We start from the raw sequence: 18302 nt of genomic DNA on the forward strand, positions 1-18302 counted from the left end.
AAAGTACACAAATAATAAAGATTTAGAAACATATGTTACATCTGGTCCGATAAATTACATACAGCTACTTATAAAGACGATGCTTTTAGTAAACAACCAGAAGAAGTTGGATTGTTACCAAATAAGACGTTTAAATTTAAATTATCCAAGAAAACCATATCTCTAATTAAAACAACAAATTATACCACAGTGTTTAAAGAATTTAATATGTAATTATTTAATTACCCAGACGATAACTTAACTATAAGAACAATTAATAAAGAAATTAAAGAACATGAATTATTGGAAGCATTTAATCTTGTTAATAAAGAAAAAATAGAAGAATTACAAGCTAAAAATAAAGAAATAGAAGAAGAAATGGAACAAAGAAAATAAAGATGTGGTATTCACCCTTATGTGATACCCGCAACCTTATGCGATTTTCTAAATATAAAAAACTATAAATGATAGAAAAAAATCAATACTTTTATTATTAAAAAGGCAAAAAACACGGTTTTATACAAAAAAACAAAAAAACTGAACTACGAGGCTTATGCGATTACAAAAATAAAAAGGTTGATTTGGAAAATATAAGAAGACAATTTAACAAAATGAAAATCAACAAAAAGAATTGAACTAAAATGAACTAATATATCACACTCTCTAAACAAAGAGCGAGTAAAGTAAATGGTAGAAGGCAACAAAAGACGTGTTGCCTTCTATCAGCAAAGAAGTCACAGATCTTCTCAACATATGCAGACAACCAGCCAGGCGTGCTCATCCAAGTCTTTGAGGGTGATGCATCCAATACATCACATTGCAACATACTTGGCAAGTTTGAGTTGTGTGGCATCCCACCCGCACCACGTGATCTCCACAAGTGGAAGTCATAATTGACATTGATTCAAATTGTCTCGGCTAAAGACAAGACAACAGGTAAAAGAAGAACAGGATCACAATCACAAACGACAAGGGAAGACTTTCAAAGAAGTAAACAGACAAAATGGTTGAAGACGCAGAGAAGCTCAAGGCGGAGGACGACAAGATGAAGGAGCTTGTCGAGGCGAAGAATGGACTTGAGAACTACTGCTACTCGATGAAAAACACACTCAACGAGCAAATTGCAGCAAAGCTCTCACCAGATGACAAGGAAGCAATTGAAGCAATTATCAAGGTGCACTCGACTGGTGATTTTTGAACACAACACTGTCATGTATAGCAGCTGGAAGACTTTCAAAGGAGTAGATAGACACAATCGTTGCAGACGCAAAGGAATTATTTGTTAAGTGTCTAATAACTCCTTTTTACTGAAAACTGTTTAAAATCTATTTCACACCATGGTCAGCATTTTTTATTCATATTTCGGTTGTTTAAAAAAACAAAGAGACAAAAAGCCACAAATCGGGTTTAAGATAAGAAATCTTAACCATGCTTACACTGATCAGTACACACTTTGTTCTAGATTGTCTAAATTGATGTTGGTGTTATTTCTTCATAAAAATGATTGTTTTATTTATATATATGGAAATAACTAAAATAACTTATGATTTGATTTATTTTTGTATAGTTTTTCATAATAATAATACTAAAAATTATTCTAAAAAATCGCATAAGCCTCAAGGTTTCACATAAGGTTTAATGACCACACTGTATATGGAAATATGTAGAAACAAATTATATGGAATTTATAAAAATTGTAAAGCATATAGTAAGATGTTTATAGATTTAGAAGATAATACTATATTATATGTTTATGGTTTTAAAGAAACAAAAAGTAGGTTTGGAGATACTCTTTTATTGGCTTGTTCAAAAGATCCTATTATAACAGAAGAAACAGAATTATATTTTTATTGGTCTACTACTAATTTAACAACATATTTAAATAGAGGCCAAAATTATCTTAAACAATTAGATATTTATGGAATTATAGCAAGAGGTTCTATTAGTGGTAACCCAATATTAACAATATGTAAAACTGGTACATTTACATCTTCTTCGAAAAATAAATGTGCAAAAGTAGAAATAGAAGAAGCTAAAACCAATAACACAGAAGATATCCAAGAAACTCTTAATAATTTACAATTAAAAGAATTACCTTATTTAACATTAAAGGATTCTAAGAAATTCAACTAGGAAGTTAACGAAGGAGATAATATTAATATAGTTGGATATAAATTATTAAAGAAAAGTGGAATTATTAAAGCAAAAATAACAACTAAAAGTGGAATTACTAAAGAAGATAATTATTCTATATCTTATTGGTTAAAACAAATTGTAGAAGATAAAGTTAAAAATAAAATTGCTTTTAATGTTATCTCTGGTCCTTTTAAAACCACACCATCTAAACATAAAGCTAGATTATATAAATAAAACACTTGTTAATAGCATTTCTATAAATTCTTTATTAAGATAATTGTAATAAATGGGTTTATATTTTTTTAAAAACGTTGTTGGAAAAGTATAAGAATATTTTCCTTCTTTTGTAACAAAATTATATGTTTTGTTTCTTAATGTTTTAATAGTAATCTTATCTTCTATGTTTTCGATTCTAAACTATTATAAAATAATTTAACCATTTTAAGGAAATAAAAATTTAAATAAAATAATCCCAAACAATCTGGTATAATATAAGATATAGATTAACATGTATTAACATAATTTACCCACATAAGACACATAAATGGTATACATAATTCCCAATATAATATTTTTAGTATTTTTATATTTATAAAATGGACCTTATAAACAATTTTTTTATCTAAAAGTAAATCTACGTCTCCGATGCAGACTAAAAATGTATCTACACATCCCAAGGATAACTTGGTCGCGGACCTTCGGTCTAACGATAGTATAAAGACAGTTACCGAAGATAAAGAAAACAAAACAGATTATATACAAATTATTAAAAATATAACAAAGAATTATAATTTAGAAAAAATAGAAGATTTAAAACAATGTATTAAAGAAATACACAGATATATCTATAATAATCCAGATGTAAATAATTTAGATACAAAAGATTTAAATGCAAATATTTATATTAAAGAATATGTATTTTGTAAAATTAAAGGAAAACAAGAATTAGTTAAGAAGAGAGTTAGAATTGAAGAAAAGAGTTTAAACGAAGAAATGGATAAAAATACAGAAGAAATACGAAACTATATTTCTAAAGAGCAAAATTCTATAAATTTAAAAATAGAAGAAATAGAAAATAGAATAAATACACTTAACGATAAATTGGATGTAATAATAAAGAATGTAAAAAGGATAGACAACAATTGTAAAAATACAATAGCAGATATGTTAATACCCGTTATGAGATATTATTTATCTACAAATAAATTAGATTTATATTATGTATTAAATTTAGTTAAAAAATCGGATTCGAAATAAAGATAATATTTTTTATTAAAATCCAAGACGACAAAAAGAAACCCATATTTGGGTTTTTGTTAGTAAAGTAGCAAAGAGGTAGTTCGCAAACAGTAGTTTAAGCTCCCCATTGAATATTTTGAATTAATTTTTGAAATTTCAAAAGTATCTAAAGAAGTCATTTTAGTGAAAATAAAAAATAAATATTAAGAAAAATAATTTAAAAATAAACTCGGTACTATATTTCGGAATTTTGGGAAAATTTGAAAACGCGTCCCTCGCTATTTAATTAAAGTATTATAAAATATAGATAAAATGAGTCCCCCCTAAATCTGCATAATTTATATACCACTAGAAAAAAAATTAATAAAAAATAGCGCAGGACTTTCATTGTTGTGTTAGTTGTAACTAACTAGCTACGGAGATGTATCCAAAGTCTCCGCAATATAAACGCTTTGTTATTAATCAATACAAATTTCCCGTCCACATAACTCAATTGCGGTTTAACATATATTTGTAAAAATAATTATTTGTACTAAATAATTTATTAAAGTTATAAAATTTTTTATTAAAAGATAACAAGAATAATTTTTAACAGAAAATGTTGAGAAACAGATTCAAAATATAAAATATTATATTACAATTATTTTGTTTTTTTATTTTTGGAGCAAAGTACAGTCAAAGGCATTTATTTGTTGTAAATCCAGAAGAAAAAATTATCTATTTGTCTTAAATAAATGATTTTTGTAGAAAATTCTTTTTAATATTGAAATTTATTTTTTATAAAAAAATTAGCTTTTAATTCAACAAAAGTTACAGATTCGAGAACAAAATATTTAATTGTCGTACACTGAAATTATTGGCCAGTTGTGCGACAATTAAGCAACTTCGACAATTATAATTACGACAAATAGACGGCTTTGACTGTATGTTGTATTTTTTTAGGAAAAAAATATTTTATAAATTTTTAATTTTCAATTATAATCGTCCTATATTTATTTCCTGAGTAAAAAAGCCAAAACAATCAACATAAATAGATTCACCGTGATCGCCTTTCATATACAATTTCTATTTTAAAATTGTTTTTTGTTATTAAAAAGTCATTCAGAAATTTGTAAAAATATCAAAAATGAATTAATTAAAACTAATTATAATTTTTTATACAAAAAGAGTATTTAAGGGGTGCCAGAAACTTATTGGGCGTTAGAATTATTTTAAAAAATGAAATGAGTTTGGCACGCGTTTTCATATCAAGTTTTATCAAGAAAAAAAAATAAAAACAAAAAATTAAAACCCGAATATTTACATCAATCAATCTTCTAATTTCTTGGCACCCATTAAATACTCTGTCTGTATATTTAAATTAAAATACAACTAAGAAATACCATAATTTAATAATTATTTCGTAATATAAACAAACTATACAACACAACCACCCATTTTTGATAAAATATTTTTTGTTTTGTGTTTAATTAATTGGTTAATAATTTAAATAACAAAGTAATTGTGTCATCGATAAAGCACCATATAATGGTCGTACAGCTTTTAAAACAAATTATTTACACAAAAGGTTCATTTTGAAAAAAGATTTTTTTGGAAAATTAAATACAAAGGACTTTTTGTTCTGTTTTGTTTTTTTGACTTTTCTTTACTAAGATATTTTCTTAAATGAATATTTTTATTGATTAAATTTGAATCGTTATTTTGAAATTGATTTTTGTTATTTACGACTTTGACTGTACCTTTGTTTTGTCATAAATAGTAAAATATAGTTTTTATTATTTCATTGACTATTGATAATTATTGAACTTGGTTTTTAAATTTAATACTCATAAAAATGACGTAAAATATGTACCATCTTATCTTTAATACACCATGTTGACTTATGATTATTTTTCTTTCGATTGTTGTATTAAAGTAAATGAATCAATTGAATATAAAGATTAATAAACTCAACAATGTAAAGTCATTCTTTAAACAGTGCAACTTTGACGTGTCAGTGCAACTTTGTTTATAATATAATTATAGTAAAAAAATTATATGTTTTTTATAAAAAACAAAAAAACACAAACAAATTTCTGTAAAACTATTACTCTAATTAAAATACTATAACTAAATTATTACTAAAGTTGCACAATTTTTCTCAATTAGTTTTTTGGGTTGCACCTATTCAACAGTCTCGTGTTTACCGTAATTTTGCAGCAAAAGAGTCTTTGAATCACAAAAATTGGCTTTTCCCATTATTTTCTTTTTTATAAACGAGATGTTTATCATTTGCGCCATCCACAATCGATATACAACGTTATTTTATTCGTTTTGTATGACAATTGGAATTCTTTGTTTTCAATGTTTTTTAATTAAACAAGCATTTGAACTTATCATTTAAATATCGAGTTATATTTTATGTTGATTTATAACCTAATTCTACTTTTTGTTATTGTTATTGTTGAAAAATAGAGTTTCACCTTTGTTGTGAGTAAAAAACAAAGAAAAAATAAAGTTGCACACTTATTCGGAATGACTTTATTATCAATATAAAAAACGAACTTATATTATTATTTAAAGTTCGTTTTTTGATGTTTTTATCAAAAGTCAATTAAAACTAATAAAAGACATAAATAAGGGTTCCAAACAAAGACTTGATCATTGTTTGTTCCAGTAACATTTGTAATAAACTATTGCTATTATAGATAATCAAGTCGTTGTTTAACGAAACAATTTTTGGTTTGTTTTTTTTTATTTTTTGTGAATTATTTGTTAAACAAAAAAATAATAAATTATAAAGAGCACCAGAAAACTGTCGTACATCAGAAAATAGTCGTACACATTGTTTTAAGGTTTTTTTCTGTATAAAGTCGGGTTTTTATTTTTTCAAAACCCAATTATTTTCCTGATTGTTTAGTCAAATTTTATATGTGAAAAAATATTCCCGATTTTTTGGTTTGTTTGATACAAGTGTACGACAATTTTCTTGCTGTACGACTATTTTCTGTTGGTCTTTAATTTAATTTTAAATATATTATTGATTATTAATATTTATTATTTTATTGTTTAATAATAAAAGATTAATATCGATTTAATATTCGGTATGGTATGTTAACAATAATGGCTGTATATGTTTGAGAAGGAATTTTTGTCCAAAGAAGAAACATATTTTATACTTTATGTAATAATTTTATTATTTAAAACCATAATAAAATAAATAATAAGATGGAATACAAAAGTTGTTTTTAGTACAGCTTATTTTGTTGCATTTGTTTGAAACTATTGTTGATTATCATAATTAACCCTTCGAGGAAGGGAAAAATCAAAATTTGTAAAAAAAATAAAAATCTTAGTCAATTGTAATGTAAATGTGACCATTTTTCTTTAATTTTTTCAAAAAAGCTAGACACCCTGGAACGACGGCTCTAGTAATTTTTTATAGTAAAATGTTATAAATTATAGTAAAAAAGTGAATTTTTTGTTGAAGTTGGGATGAACAAAGGTTCACTTTTTTGCTTGATCCTTTCAGAAACAAGTCACGGTTCAATGGAAAAGTCAGATCAAAAATTTATTTAGATGTCCACAACTAAACGATAATAAAATTAATTATAAAGTATAACAAAGACCAAATTGCATCATAAAACATACTGGTCCGGAATATTCAAAATCAATTACATCATAAAATAACAAAGAAAAAATATTAAAGCATAGACTTTGAGGTGTCTTGAAATTTCAATATGCAATTGATCTCAAAAACAATTACAAGGTAAAATAAATAGATTTTTTTGTAAACTTTGAAAAATACAATAATTTAAAAAATTGGGTTTTGCTATTTTTTGTAAAAGAAATAAGATAAGACGAAAAGACACTTTTGTTTGTTCCGACTTTGAAAAATAAATCTTAAAGAAAATAAGTGTAAAATAAACAAAAATATCTAAAATACATTTTCAAAAGTATCAAAAATCACAAAATCGAGAAAAATTCTCAAAAATGACTTAAACAGTCAATATAGTCGCGTTTGTATAAACTTTGATCACCATGAGGTTTTATGGTCACCCGTTGAGTTTCACGTCGTGCCACTGTCAAAGAAGCAAGATATGAATTTATTATTTGTTAATTTATTTTTTATCATTTTCAAACAAAAACAAAGGGCATAATTGATTTGATATTATCATTTTCATATAAATGTTATTGTATATGGTAATCAAATGCTTATTTTGCAGCCACTGTTTATGCATTTTCGAATTATGCATTTTTGGGCAACAAACAAATAATTTAAATTAAAAATAAAGGGATAATAGAAATTATAAACAAAAAACAAATAGTAAAAAACTTAACAAATAATAAAAAAATATTTTGAACTATATTATATAATAAAAAATATTATTTATAAAAATAAAAATTTAATAAATTATAGTTTTGTAATAATAAATTTACAATTTGATAGAATTATCAACAAACACCATTATAACATCATTATCACCATAATACTCATGCATATACTTTAACAACGGTTGTTTATGGTGTTGAGCAACGACATCACAATGTTGTTATAAGACAAGTTTTTAAAAACTTATCCATAAGTAAAAAAATGGTATAATGACCCCTATTTTTATTTTATTTCACGATAATGTTTTTCGAGGTTCAATAAAAAAGCACGTATTGAATGAAATAAACAGTTCCTACTTTATAAAAAACCAAACAAAATAGAAAAATCATTTCATTTTCATTAAAGCACCAGAAAGATTGTTCAAAAAATCCACTCGTTTGCAAGGGTGGTAATTTGAGTACATTTTATACGCGTTTAAGGCAGCTATATCAATCATATCATATAAAGCCCCGATGTTCCACCCGTTTGTTCGACGTCTACATGTATAATACCTGGTCATCTGATCCACAGTGTCAACCCCACCCATTTTGTGGTTGTAATCAAGGATGGGCTGGGGTTTGTGTATTGTCATTTTTTCTTTGCCAATGAACACATCCTGCTCGACGACTTCAATTTCATTCTTTTTGTGGCAGGTTGACAAGACCAATACCAGCTTCTTTTTCTCGTTGAAGTAAGAGATGAGCTTACACTTTCCTTTCGAGAAAAAGATGGTGGTATCGGGAGTTCTCCCTTTGCTTGCCTTGGCTTCGTCAGGAAGTTCTTTCCTATTAATCCTCATGGTTCCCAAAAGTTGGCACCCACATGAAGCAAGGTAGTGTGACAACCTTAACGTACAGAAGAAGTTGTCACACACAACGGTAAACTTGTTACCACGGCATAACATGGGTAGCACCATGTCTTTGACCACTCTAAAGCCCTGATTGTCCTCCTTACCACCACACTTACCACAGTACATTTGGAGGTTTAGAGTCATTCCTGTCTCACAGTCAGCACACATCTACGAGTTAGAAAACTATAAATAACTCAAATAAACAAATAATTAAATTATTAAATTTGATCATACGTGTCAAACCAATAATAACTATCCGTCATTTTTGACTTCATAAATAAAACTCATTTGGTAAAAATAGAACAAACCCAAAACTTTATACCATAACGTCCAGGCTTGGACTTAATAAACACCTTAGCCCACATATGCCTTTTATAAGAACACAAATGTTCGTCAACCGAAACACTATTACTAGGTTTGTAATAGGTTTGGTTGACAAGGTTAGAAATAAACTTATCTAAAATCACTCTAATTTTAGAAAAGCTGTCGTGTGCATTTGGAGTTATTGCAGGGACGACTTTAACAACTCCACTACAAACGATGCCCCTTTTGATTCTGACATCCTTCCTGAGTTGCTCTTCAGAGAGATCTCTGAAATCTCGATCTGAATATTCTGCGCAGTTGAAATACTCTCCTTCTGGTCCGTTGTCAGCTTCCTCTTTCTCTTCGACTTCCCCATCATCTGAAGTGTCTGATGCATCATCACAAACATCATCTGGCTGGCCCACATCGTAAGTTTCGATGTGTGAAGAAATGAATTTAAACATGTCAAGTGGCATGCTATTTCTATAAATAGATTTTCCGTGGTCGATTGACCAAAGCTCTTCCACAGGATTAATGACATCATGGTGAGCTCCCATGTAGAGAAGAATTCCTAGGTACCTCAGGATGCTCGTTTTAGAAAGTTTGTTATCATCAGTCTTATGTTCTTTGGCTATTTTTTTATTTGAAAACAACAAAAGGTTATTTGTTATCTCTTCACAAAAAACAACCTAAAACACTCAACTTCAGTTAAATTACTTCCTTTGGGATCAAACGAGTAAGTTCGATCAGGCGAAGCTTTAACGTGTCGTGAGCTTTTTGTGATTCTCCTTCTTTCTTCCATTTAAATGTGCCAACAATCTCGTCTTCTTGCATAAGGTTTATGTTTTTAAATTCGATAAAAATGGTTGCGATAGAAATATACTGTTTTAATTTAACATATTTTAATATTACATTGATTTACATATATATAATAAATAATAATATTACTATAAAAAACGATCAATAAATAATTTATTAATTATTATTGAATTAAATAAAAATAATCTAAATTAATAAAAAAACATTATAATTTTAATTTATACTTTAGATTATATTTATTTTAAAATAATACAAATTATAACTAATTTTCATTGTTATTATTGATTATATTTATAATTCAAACTAATTTAAAAATGAATTATTAGCTTGTTTTTATGTTTCATTGAGTGGAATTATTTTCAAACGTTTGATGGATATATATATATTTTGTTGTCTTGTATCCAAATTAATATACAATAATTTACAACAAGTAATAAATTATTGTAAAAATATAATATTGCTACTTTTTGAAATCCATCAAAAAAATAAAAATTGATTCAAATTTCTCAATTAAAACGAAATAAACAAAACAACTTTTTTGTCGTATTTTTAATATATACACAACTACTTTAATATAATAATTATAATAGAAACTTATTAGTAAACGATTTTATTATATAATATAAATACAACAACACAACTGATAAAAGTTTTAAGAAAATTGGTTTTTTAAACAGATTGTGTTTAGTATCGATTATATTTTTCTTCTACTATCAATAATTATTTAAATAATATATTTATTTCAATAAATGGTAATATAATGTTGTTGTATATAAAAATAAAAATAATTATCGAAAAACAGAAACATACTTGACAAAAAAAAACAAGAAGAATTAAATAGAGTCGAATAATTAGAGATGGATTACAATCGAATTTAAAGTTCAAATAAAAACACTACTAACCAACATAATAATCCAAGACAAATTGTTGCAAATTATCTTATTTTTTTCTTGTGTTTTTATCGTTATTTCCTGAAAGTACACGTAATTGTGTTCCATTCATAGTAATAAATTAAAAACAAAAGACTTGTTTTCCATGTTTATAAATAAAAATAAAATACATAAACTAATTATTTTGTGAACTACAAACACAGATTAGTGTTTACTACATTGCTCTTGACATCAACAGAGAAATGCAGAAGGTTTCCTCATCATCACAATTTAAGAAATCACATTAACTATCAAATGGTGAAATCATTACCATTGGAAACGAGAGATTCAGATGCCAGAAGCACACTACTAGCCATTTTTATTGGCATGGAAGCATCAGGTATCCACGAGACAAATTACAACTCAATCGCAAGGTGCGATGTCGACATCAGAAACAAGTTATATTAAGCATTGTCTCCTATGATTGAATTTAATGTACCCAGGCATTAACGACAGACATGAGAAGGAGAAAGTTGCAGATGAGAAATGAAATAGCATAATCAAGGCTGTTTATTCTTGGCTCAATTTAATTATATTTGTGCAGGTGTTCATTTGGTTTACTTTAAATTATTATTGTTAAAATAAATCATAAAATATATAATAATTCAATTATCATTTTTATTATTCAAAGGTTGATTTTTTATAGTTTATTTATAATTAAAATTACTATACAATTTATTATTCTTTTGTCACGCATTGTATAATGTCTCCAAAACTGCTATTTTTCTCGACTTAAATTGATGTTTTATAGCGTTGTTTTACCATATAAGATAATTAATTTAATGTTATTATTGTGTTAGATGAATAACACATAAAATTAATAGTAAGTAGTGGGTTTTTATCGTAATATTTTGATGTTATTTGGTTCTTTGAGTATTTTTAGTTTGAGTGGAATCCATTTTTTATTTCAACAACAATATTTTTGTCATCTTCTTATTTTATTTTGGTTTGAACCAATCATATTGGTTATATAGAACCCAAATTGCTGCACTTGTTTTAAGTGTTTTTTATTTTGTTTTTGAAAAACTTGAATATCTGATAGTATTCTTTAATCGATTTTGTTAACAATTTTATTTGTTTATGAAAACAGTTTATTTTCGTATTATTTTTATTACTAATATTAATTTGTTAAATTGTATATTTTATTGATTGAAGGACAAATCTTTAACAAAACCCAAATAATTTGAGTTTATGAATGATGAAATGTTTTATAAATAATTCAAAAGTTTGAATTTGAGTTGAACTGTTTTATCAAATATGTCAAAAATCGTTCTAAATTGTTCATGAAAAGTCGCCATTATTTTCATTTTTTGGAAAAGTGAAATTATTTTTTGAAACTTTTTTCTAAAAAAAAGAAAAAAATAAAAATTTTTCATTCCTCGAAGGGTTAAAAAACAAATGAAACCTTTAAAATCTAAACCCTTGAGAAGGCTTGCTTCAAATAAACTCAACATTGAAGCAAATCAATTACAAAAAGATAAAATTCTATCTGTTCTTCTTGAAAATTTCCGAGCACTGTTGAGTTGTACTTGTTTGTTTGAACAATTGAAAGTTGTAAATGCTCAAGACAATGGAATACCAAAAATTTCAGTTCAAAAAGCTGATTTTTTGGAGTTCCAAAAAATCAGTGATTGATAAAGAGAAATATGTCGGTATTGCATCTAAAGTTGGCAGAAAAAGTGTGTTAACAGAAATGGAAGTATTGGTAATCGCGAACAAAATCATTAAAAAAACTAAATACACCAGACCCTATTTCACTAACAACACTTGTGTATTTGATAGAAACCACAATATGGAAAAGGTTGTGTTAACAAACAATATTAAATCGTTTATCCAAAGAAGGATTATCAATAAAACACATTCAACCACAAGAACGGTAAACGAGTCCAGTTAAAACAATACCTGCTTTTAGAATACGAAGAGTGTGCAAATTAATTACTCAACAATTCCATTCGGTACGCTAGTTTTAGGTGTGTGCATTTAAATGGAGTGATTCCATCTTTGTTACTAAATATTGATGAGAGTGGGTTTATACCTTACTGACAAAAAGGTGATCATAGTTTGATAGATACATATTTACCTTTTAGAAGTTACTATCAAGTTGATAGATCAATCAGACGGGTCACAATATTGGCGGGTATGTATGGAGATAGCACCACTTTGAAACCGTTAATAGTTGTATCTTTAAAAAACTATTGTTAATGAAATCAACGAGTATGTCGACTCTGACAACATTGTTATTATATATCAGGAAATGGGTTTGTTGATCACAAAATATATAAAATATAGCAAAAAAATATGTCTTGGGACCTGATTTTGAAAACAGAAGAAAGTTATAAAAAACGAATGGGCTATAATTATTCAATATAACTATGAAGCACATTTACAAAATGAGTGTCACGAATAATTCATGAAAAATAAAACGTGAACTATATTTATGTTTTCATAATAGCCATCTAAGTCAACCACTTGATGTTGTTATTTTTTGAGTACAAAAGGTTTGTTGTTCTTTATTTTAAGTCTATTATAAATACTATTTGATCTATTTTTTGTAATGAAACTATCATTGTTTATTGGTTTTATTATTTTTAATACTTTTTATATCTTTTCCATGATAATTAAACTATTCTAAATGTATCATTAATTCAAAAAAATACCAACAGAAACTGATTATATAAAAAGTGCAAAACGCAGCAAAGGAAAAAATTGGTAATGAAATTATTCTGAAAGTGATCAAGTTATTGAGGTCAAGAAAAATGTTAAGAGTGGCAAAAGAGAAACAATAGATTACTTGTTTAGTTCCAAAGGTTTAAAACCATCGACCATTAAAGAAATTAGGACCAGCAGCTTGACCAAATAAATTGTCGCTATTGTTTCTTCTTCCCACAAAGCGGCGAATTCCAAAAACAACATTTCCGCATTTTATATTTGTGGGTTTGTTAAAACACAAATGGTGTCAGACAAAGAGACAACAAAGGATGAACGTGAGTACAGAATGTATTACAAAAAAGAACATGCGGGCTATAATAGAGAATTCATGAATGAACCATACTCTGTGGTGACAGAACATTTTACAGGCCGTCTTTCGGTTCAAATCCAAGACGTGGAGAACAGTTATAATAATAAAATGAGTGGGAACAGCTTAAATTAATTGTGTGGATATTTTATATGGTTTTATTGATCGTTTCAAGCTATAAATTATTTGTAATTGATGAAATTAATTACCGTGTATCCCCCAAAACCGGGCCTAATTATTTAAAAAAAATAAAAAAAATAAATTTTAAATATAAATATGGAAAAAAGAAAAGATCAAATGACCGTTTTCAATGTAAGAAAGAGCATCATATACTCTGTTAGCAATTTGGTTATACATCATTCCGATACGAGTTCCGAGAGGTCTTTGATCAATACCACACATATTAAACGAGTCGTGTATTTTCTTTGGGCTCATCAAATTAATTGATTGTAAAATCCATTTACACACTTCTTGTCTTGTTGCGCTTTTCTTGTTTCCTTTTTTCTTTGTAAAAATTGAATTTTCTTTATCGTTCATCCACAACATCCACTCATTTCGAAGATTTTCTTTAAGCCCCTTAAACACACAAACATCTAATGGTTTAAGAAAAGAAGTACAACACGAGGGGAATATAATAGGTACTACATATAGGGGGTCTAAAAATTGGTCGGGATCCATAAACTAGTTGGGAAATGCTCCAAAACTTCGAAATTGATACAATGTAAAACATAATCAATTAATATTTATTGTTATTATTCAAAAAAAAACAAAAACCCTTGATTTTCCGTTTTCGCTCTCTTTTTGGAACAATTTTGATTTATTTGTTTGTGGAAGGAAAATAGATTTATTAACTGGCCAATGATATAAACGCTTTTTATGAGTCAAGTATTGTATTTGTAAATTTTAAAAATCATTTTTTTCACAAATATTGTTATGTAACAAACCCGTTGCGAAGTGACGGGTAAAAATTTGTTATACTTTTTGTTTTTTGGAACGAAATATGAGACCTCTGTTTTTGTATTTATCCAAAAAATTGTCATCGTTTCTCTTAACGATGATGTTTATTTTAATATGTTTATACAGGAAGTGTTATATATGACACATATGGGATAAGGTTATAATATTATTGTTCGTCATAAAAAGTAATATGTATAAATATGAATTTTAAAAAGTTAAAAAACGAATCCCTGTTAAAATAATTTAAACTCTTTATTTTGAAAAATTGGAATAATAAATTGTTGTAATGGACTCTTTGATAACATCTATTGAATAAATAAATTGAAATGAATGATAGGTAAATGCACAACATTTATAATTGTAAGGTTGTTGATTTTTTGAAAATAAAATGAAAAATAAACAGTTTTATTGATAGTAAATTATAATTATGTTTTAGTTTTATAAATCAATAAAGTCAACTTTAATAAACACATTCTTAAAAATCAAGAGTAAGTTTTGTCGATAATAAGAAGCTGTTTACAACATGTTAAAAACACCATTTGAATGTTGTGTGTCTGATCCTTGCTATTTATCAAAGAATAAGTCGATGTTTGATTAATTATTTTTAATAAAATAATAATTTTATAAACTAATAAATGTTCATAATAAATATTATTAATAATTATAACACATAATAGTATAATATAACAAACATCTTAAGTCAAAACATTTTATAAAAATAATGTTTTTTATTAAAATACTTTCAATAAAAATTTAAATCAACATTTATTATCATTATAATTTCAAATGAATCTCGATAAACAATTAAAATTTAATATTTTATTATATTTAAATATTAATTGTATTAATTAAAAACATTGTTTTGTTTCGATTCAAAATTTAAATAAGATAAAATTACATAAAAATAAGAATGGATTGAAAAGTCAACGGATTTAAAAAATTGAATTTTGGACTATAAAAGAAAATATTTTGAACTCAAAACAGTCATTCATTGCATTATTTATAATATGCTGGGAGAGATTGTGATAATAATATTATATATAATGTGTGTGAGAGCGAGATAATCCAATTTGCCATGGTCGTTGACAACTTTTTGTGTAGTGTGTAAACAAAATATTTGAATGTGTGTTATATGATAAAGGAGAGAACACGATTCTCTTCAGAAATAATTTATTTTATCTACAAAAATATAAATGATTCGTTTTTACTTATTGGTTATTTTTTGGTTTCATTTAGTTTTTTATTAATTTCTAAAATTGCAAAACAACAAAAACAAAAATAGAAATTAACATGTTTTATACTTCCCAAAACTGCAGAGCAGGGTTTTTCTTTTCCAAAATACGTGTAAATATTGTTTTTTCCTTTAAAAGTTTCTAATAAATTCCCCAACTAGTTTATGGATCCCAACCAGTTTATAGACCCCCTATAGTAATCAAAATTTGAAGAATCGAACACTTTTTTGTGAAAAGAAACCCCGTCCATAAAAAGGACAATTTTGTGTAGTCCCATTTTTTCTTTGTATGGAATTAACACTTCTTCTTCCCATCTTCGCATTATCTCAGAATCGTTACAACCACTGATATTTACTGCAGCAATAATACCTTCAATTTTTGGAGCATGTTTAAGTTTGGGAAAAACAACCAAAGGAGTTAAAACTTTCCCACTTTTGGTTATAGCCACAATGACAGATATCTTCGATTTTTCTTTTCCACAAGTTTCAATTAAAACATGTTTGACATATTTCATTTCAATCGTTGTATTTGGACACATATCAAAATCAATTCCAGTCTCATCCAAATTCACAATTGCATCATCTTCGATGCCATCAAGATTGTTTTCAATTTCTATTAAATATTAAACTGTTTCTTTGGTTTTTGCAATTTAATTTTTGGGTTTTTCAATGAAATTTTGATTTACTCTTCGAAATGACAATCCAAATCACCTCATCATTTTATAAACCCATTTCTGCTGTTTGTGTTCTTCTATCAAAGTTTTTCTCTTCTTCAAAAAGTCGAGAATCAATGGTATGTTGACTATTTTGTTGTCTCGTCTACATTCTTTGACAAATAGATACAATTCGTTTTCAATGTTAAAATATTTTGGGCGTTTTTCAGAACCCAAAAGTCTCCTTTTTGACTGTTTGTTATCCGCCTGTTTTAATTGGTTTAACATCTGTGACCACCGTTCCACTGTTGTGTAAGGAATGTTTCTATCTTTACTAATTGAGTACAGTGATTTTCCGGGAACACCACCACAAGGAAGAGATTACTTAAGTATGTCTAATTTATACTTTATTGTGTAAGACTTCTGTCTTCCCATTTAATTGTAATACCTAAAAGTATCCTTTATATGTTTATTCTTTATGGTAAAATTAATCTTAACCTTATAAAGTCACTCTTTTTTGCTGATTTTTTTTGCTCGAAAGGGAAAACTAGATATTTTCTATCCAATCTTTTTGTAAACAAAAAACAAAATGTATAACAATAAATTTAAGCATTCATTTTGAATCATTCACCACATCAAACGCGATTGCACTCACTACATGATTTGCTTTGCAAATGTCACAACAAGTAGTTGTTTGTCCATGTTTGCAGTCATAACAATATTTGGATTTTTCCTCTAATGGTTTTGATGTACTTGTTTTCTAGACGTTCCATGGTAATGTCAAAACCATTTCTTATTGATTTTATTTGCTCTGTTTAAGTAAGATATGGTTGTATCAAAATGTTTGAAATGAAAAACGAGGGTAATTGAAAACAAAGGTTGTGTATAAAAGTCATCCAAAATTGTTGATTTCATCCTGATAATTATCTACATAATCTTTGTCCTTTGAAACATTGTCACTATCAAAGCTATCTGACTTCTCGGTTTCTTATTTTTCCATTTTGTTTTTTGTTGTTTTATTTTTTTATTGTTATGGAAAAAATAATTAGGCGCGGTTTTAATTTTGCTGAAAAATAAAATAAAAATAAAAAAAACGATAGGCCCGGTTTTTTAAGGATATACGGTAATGTTGTATTTTTGTTTGATGTAAGAAATACAAATTTAACTAAATTGTTTTTCAAAAGTCTGTACTGTTGTATTCTTAGAACTACCTAAAGTCCCGTTTTTTATTTTTTATTTTTTTAAAAAACAAAAAAACAAAAAATTGAAAGTACAGACTTAATTTTGAAAAAAATATCAATCCCGTTCAATTATTTTTGTACAATATCGGGAATTTATCGGAATATTAGCCAGCCTTTTCCAAAAAAACCGATCCCGTTATTTGATTTGACCACAACTCGATACTTCACAACACAAACTCAACGTTTATGGTCAAATCATACAACGATAAACACGTTAATAAATTGGGATGTTGTTGTTGTGTCAATTTGTAACTAAATATCAGTTTCGTTAGTTTTTCATTTTAAAAACAAACACGTGGTTTTGTTCTTTAAACAAAAGAAAATGAAATAACGAGTTTTAAAGAAAAAATAAATAAGAGCAAACATTTAAGAATTGGGTTTTGATATTTCAGTCATTGTTGTGACAACACCATCAATATATCAATATTACGCGATACTTTTGTGCTTGTTATTTATTTTATTTATTATAAATGAACTCGATTTCGAAAATTTTGGCATTTGTTTTATCAGCTTTTTATAATATAATGCACTTTTGTGATCATTTACATGTTTTTCCCAAACAAAAATCCCGTTATTTCAAATTTAATAATGCATTTTT

At 26.7% G+C, this 18302-nt stretch overlaps 1 protein-coding gene across 1 annotated transcript; it reads right to left on the bottom strand.

Moving 5' to 3' along the window:
* Positions 1 to 8051: 8051 nt before the first annotated feature.
* EIN_340550 (hypothetical protein) lies at positions 8052 to 9334 on the bottom strand (the record flags this gene model as incomplete). Its single annotated transcript, XM_004261440.1, has 2 exons — positions 8052 to 8723; positions 8864 to 9334. 2 exons carry the CDS (start codon positions 9332 to 9334, stop codon positions 8052 to 8054), a joined length of 1143 nt encoding a protein of 380 aa, XP_004261488.1.
* Between the last annotated feature and the right edge of the window lie 8968 nt (positions 9335 to 18302).

This window comes from Entamoeba invadens (assembly GCF_000330505.1).
Source record: "Entamoeba invadens IP1 unplaced genomic scaffold scaff_1105074726325, whole genome shotgun sequence".
NCBI lineage: Eukaryota > Evosea > Mastigamoebida > Endamoebidae > Entamoeba > Entamoeba invadens.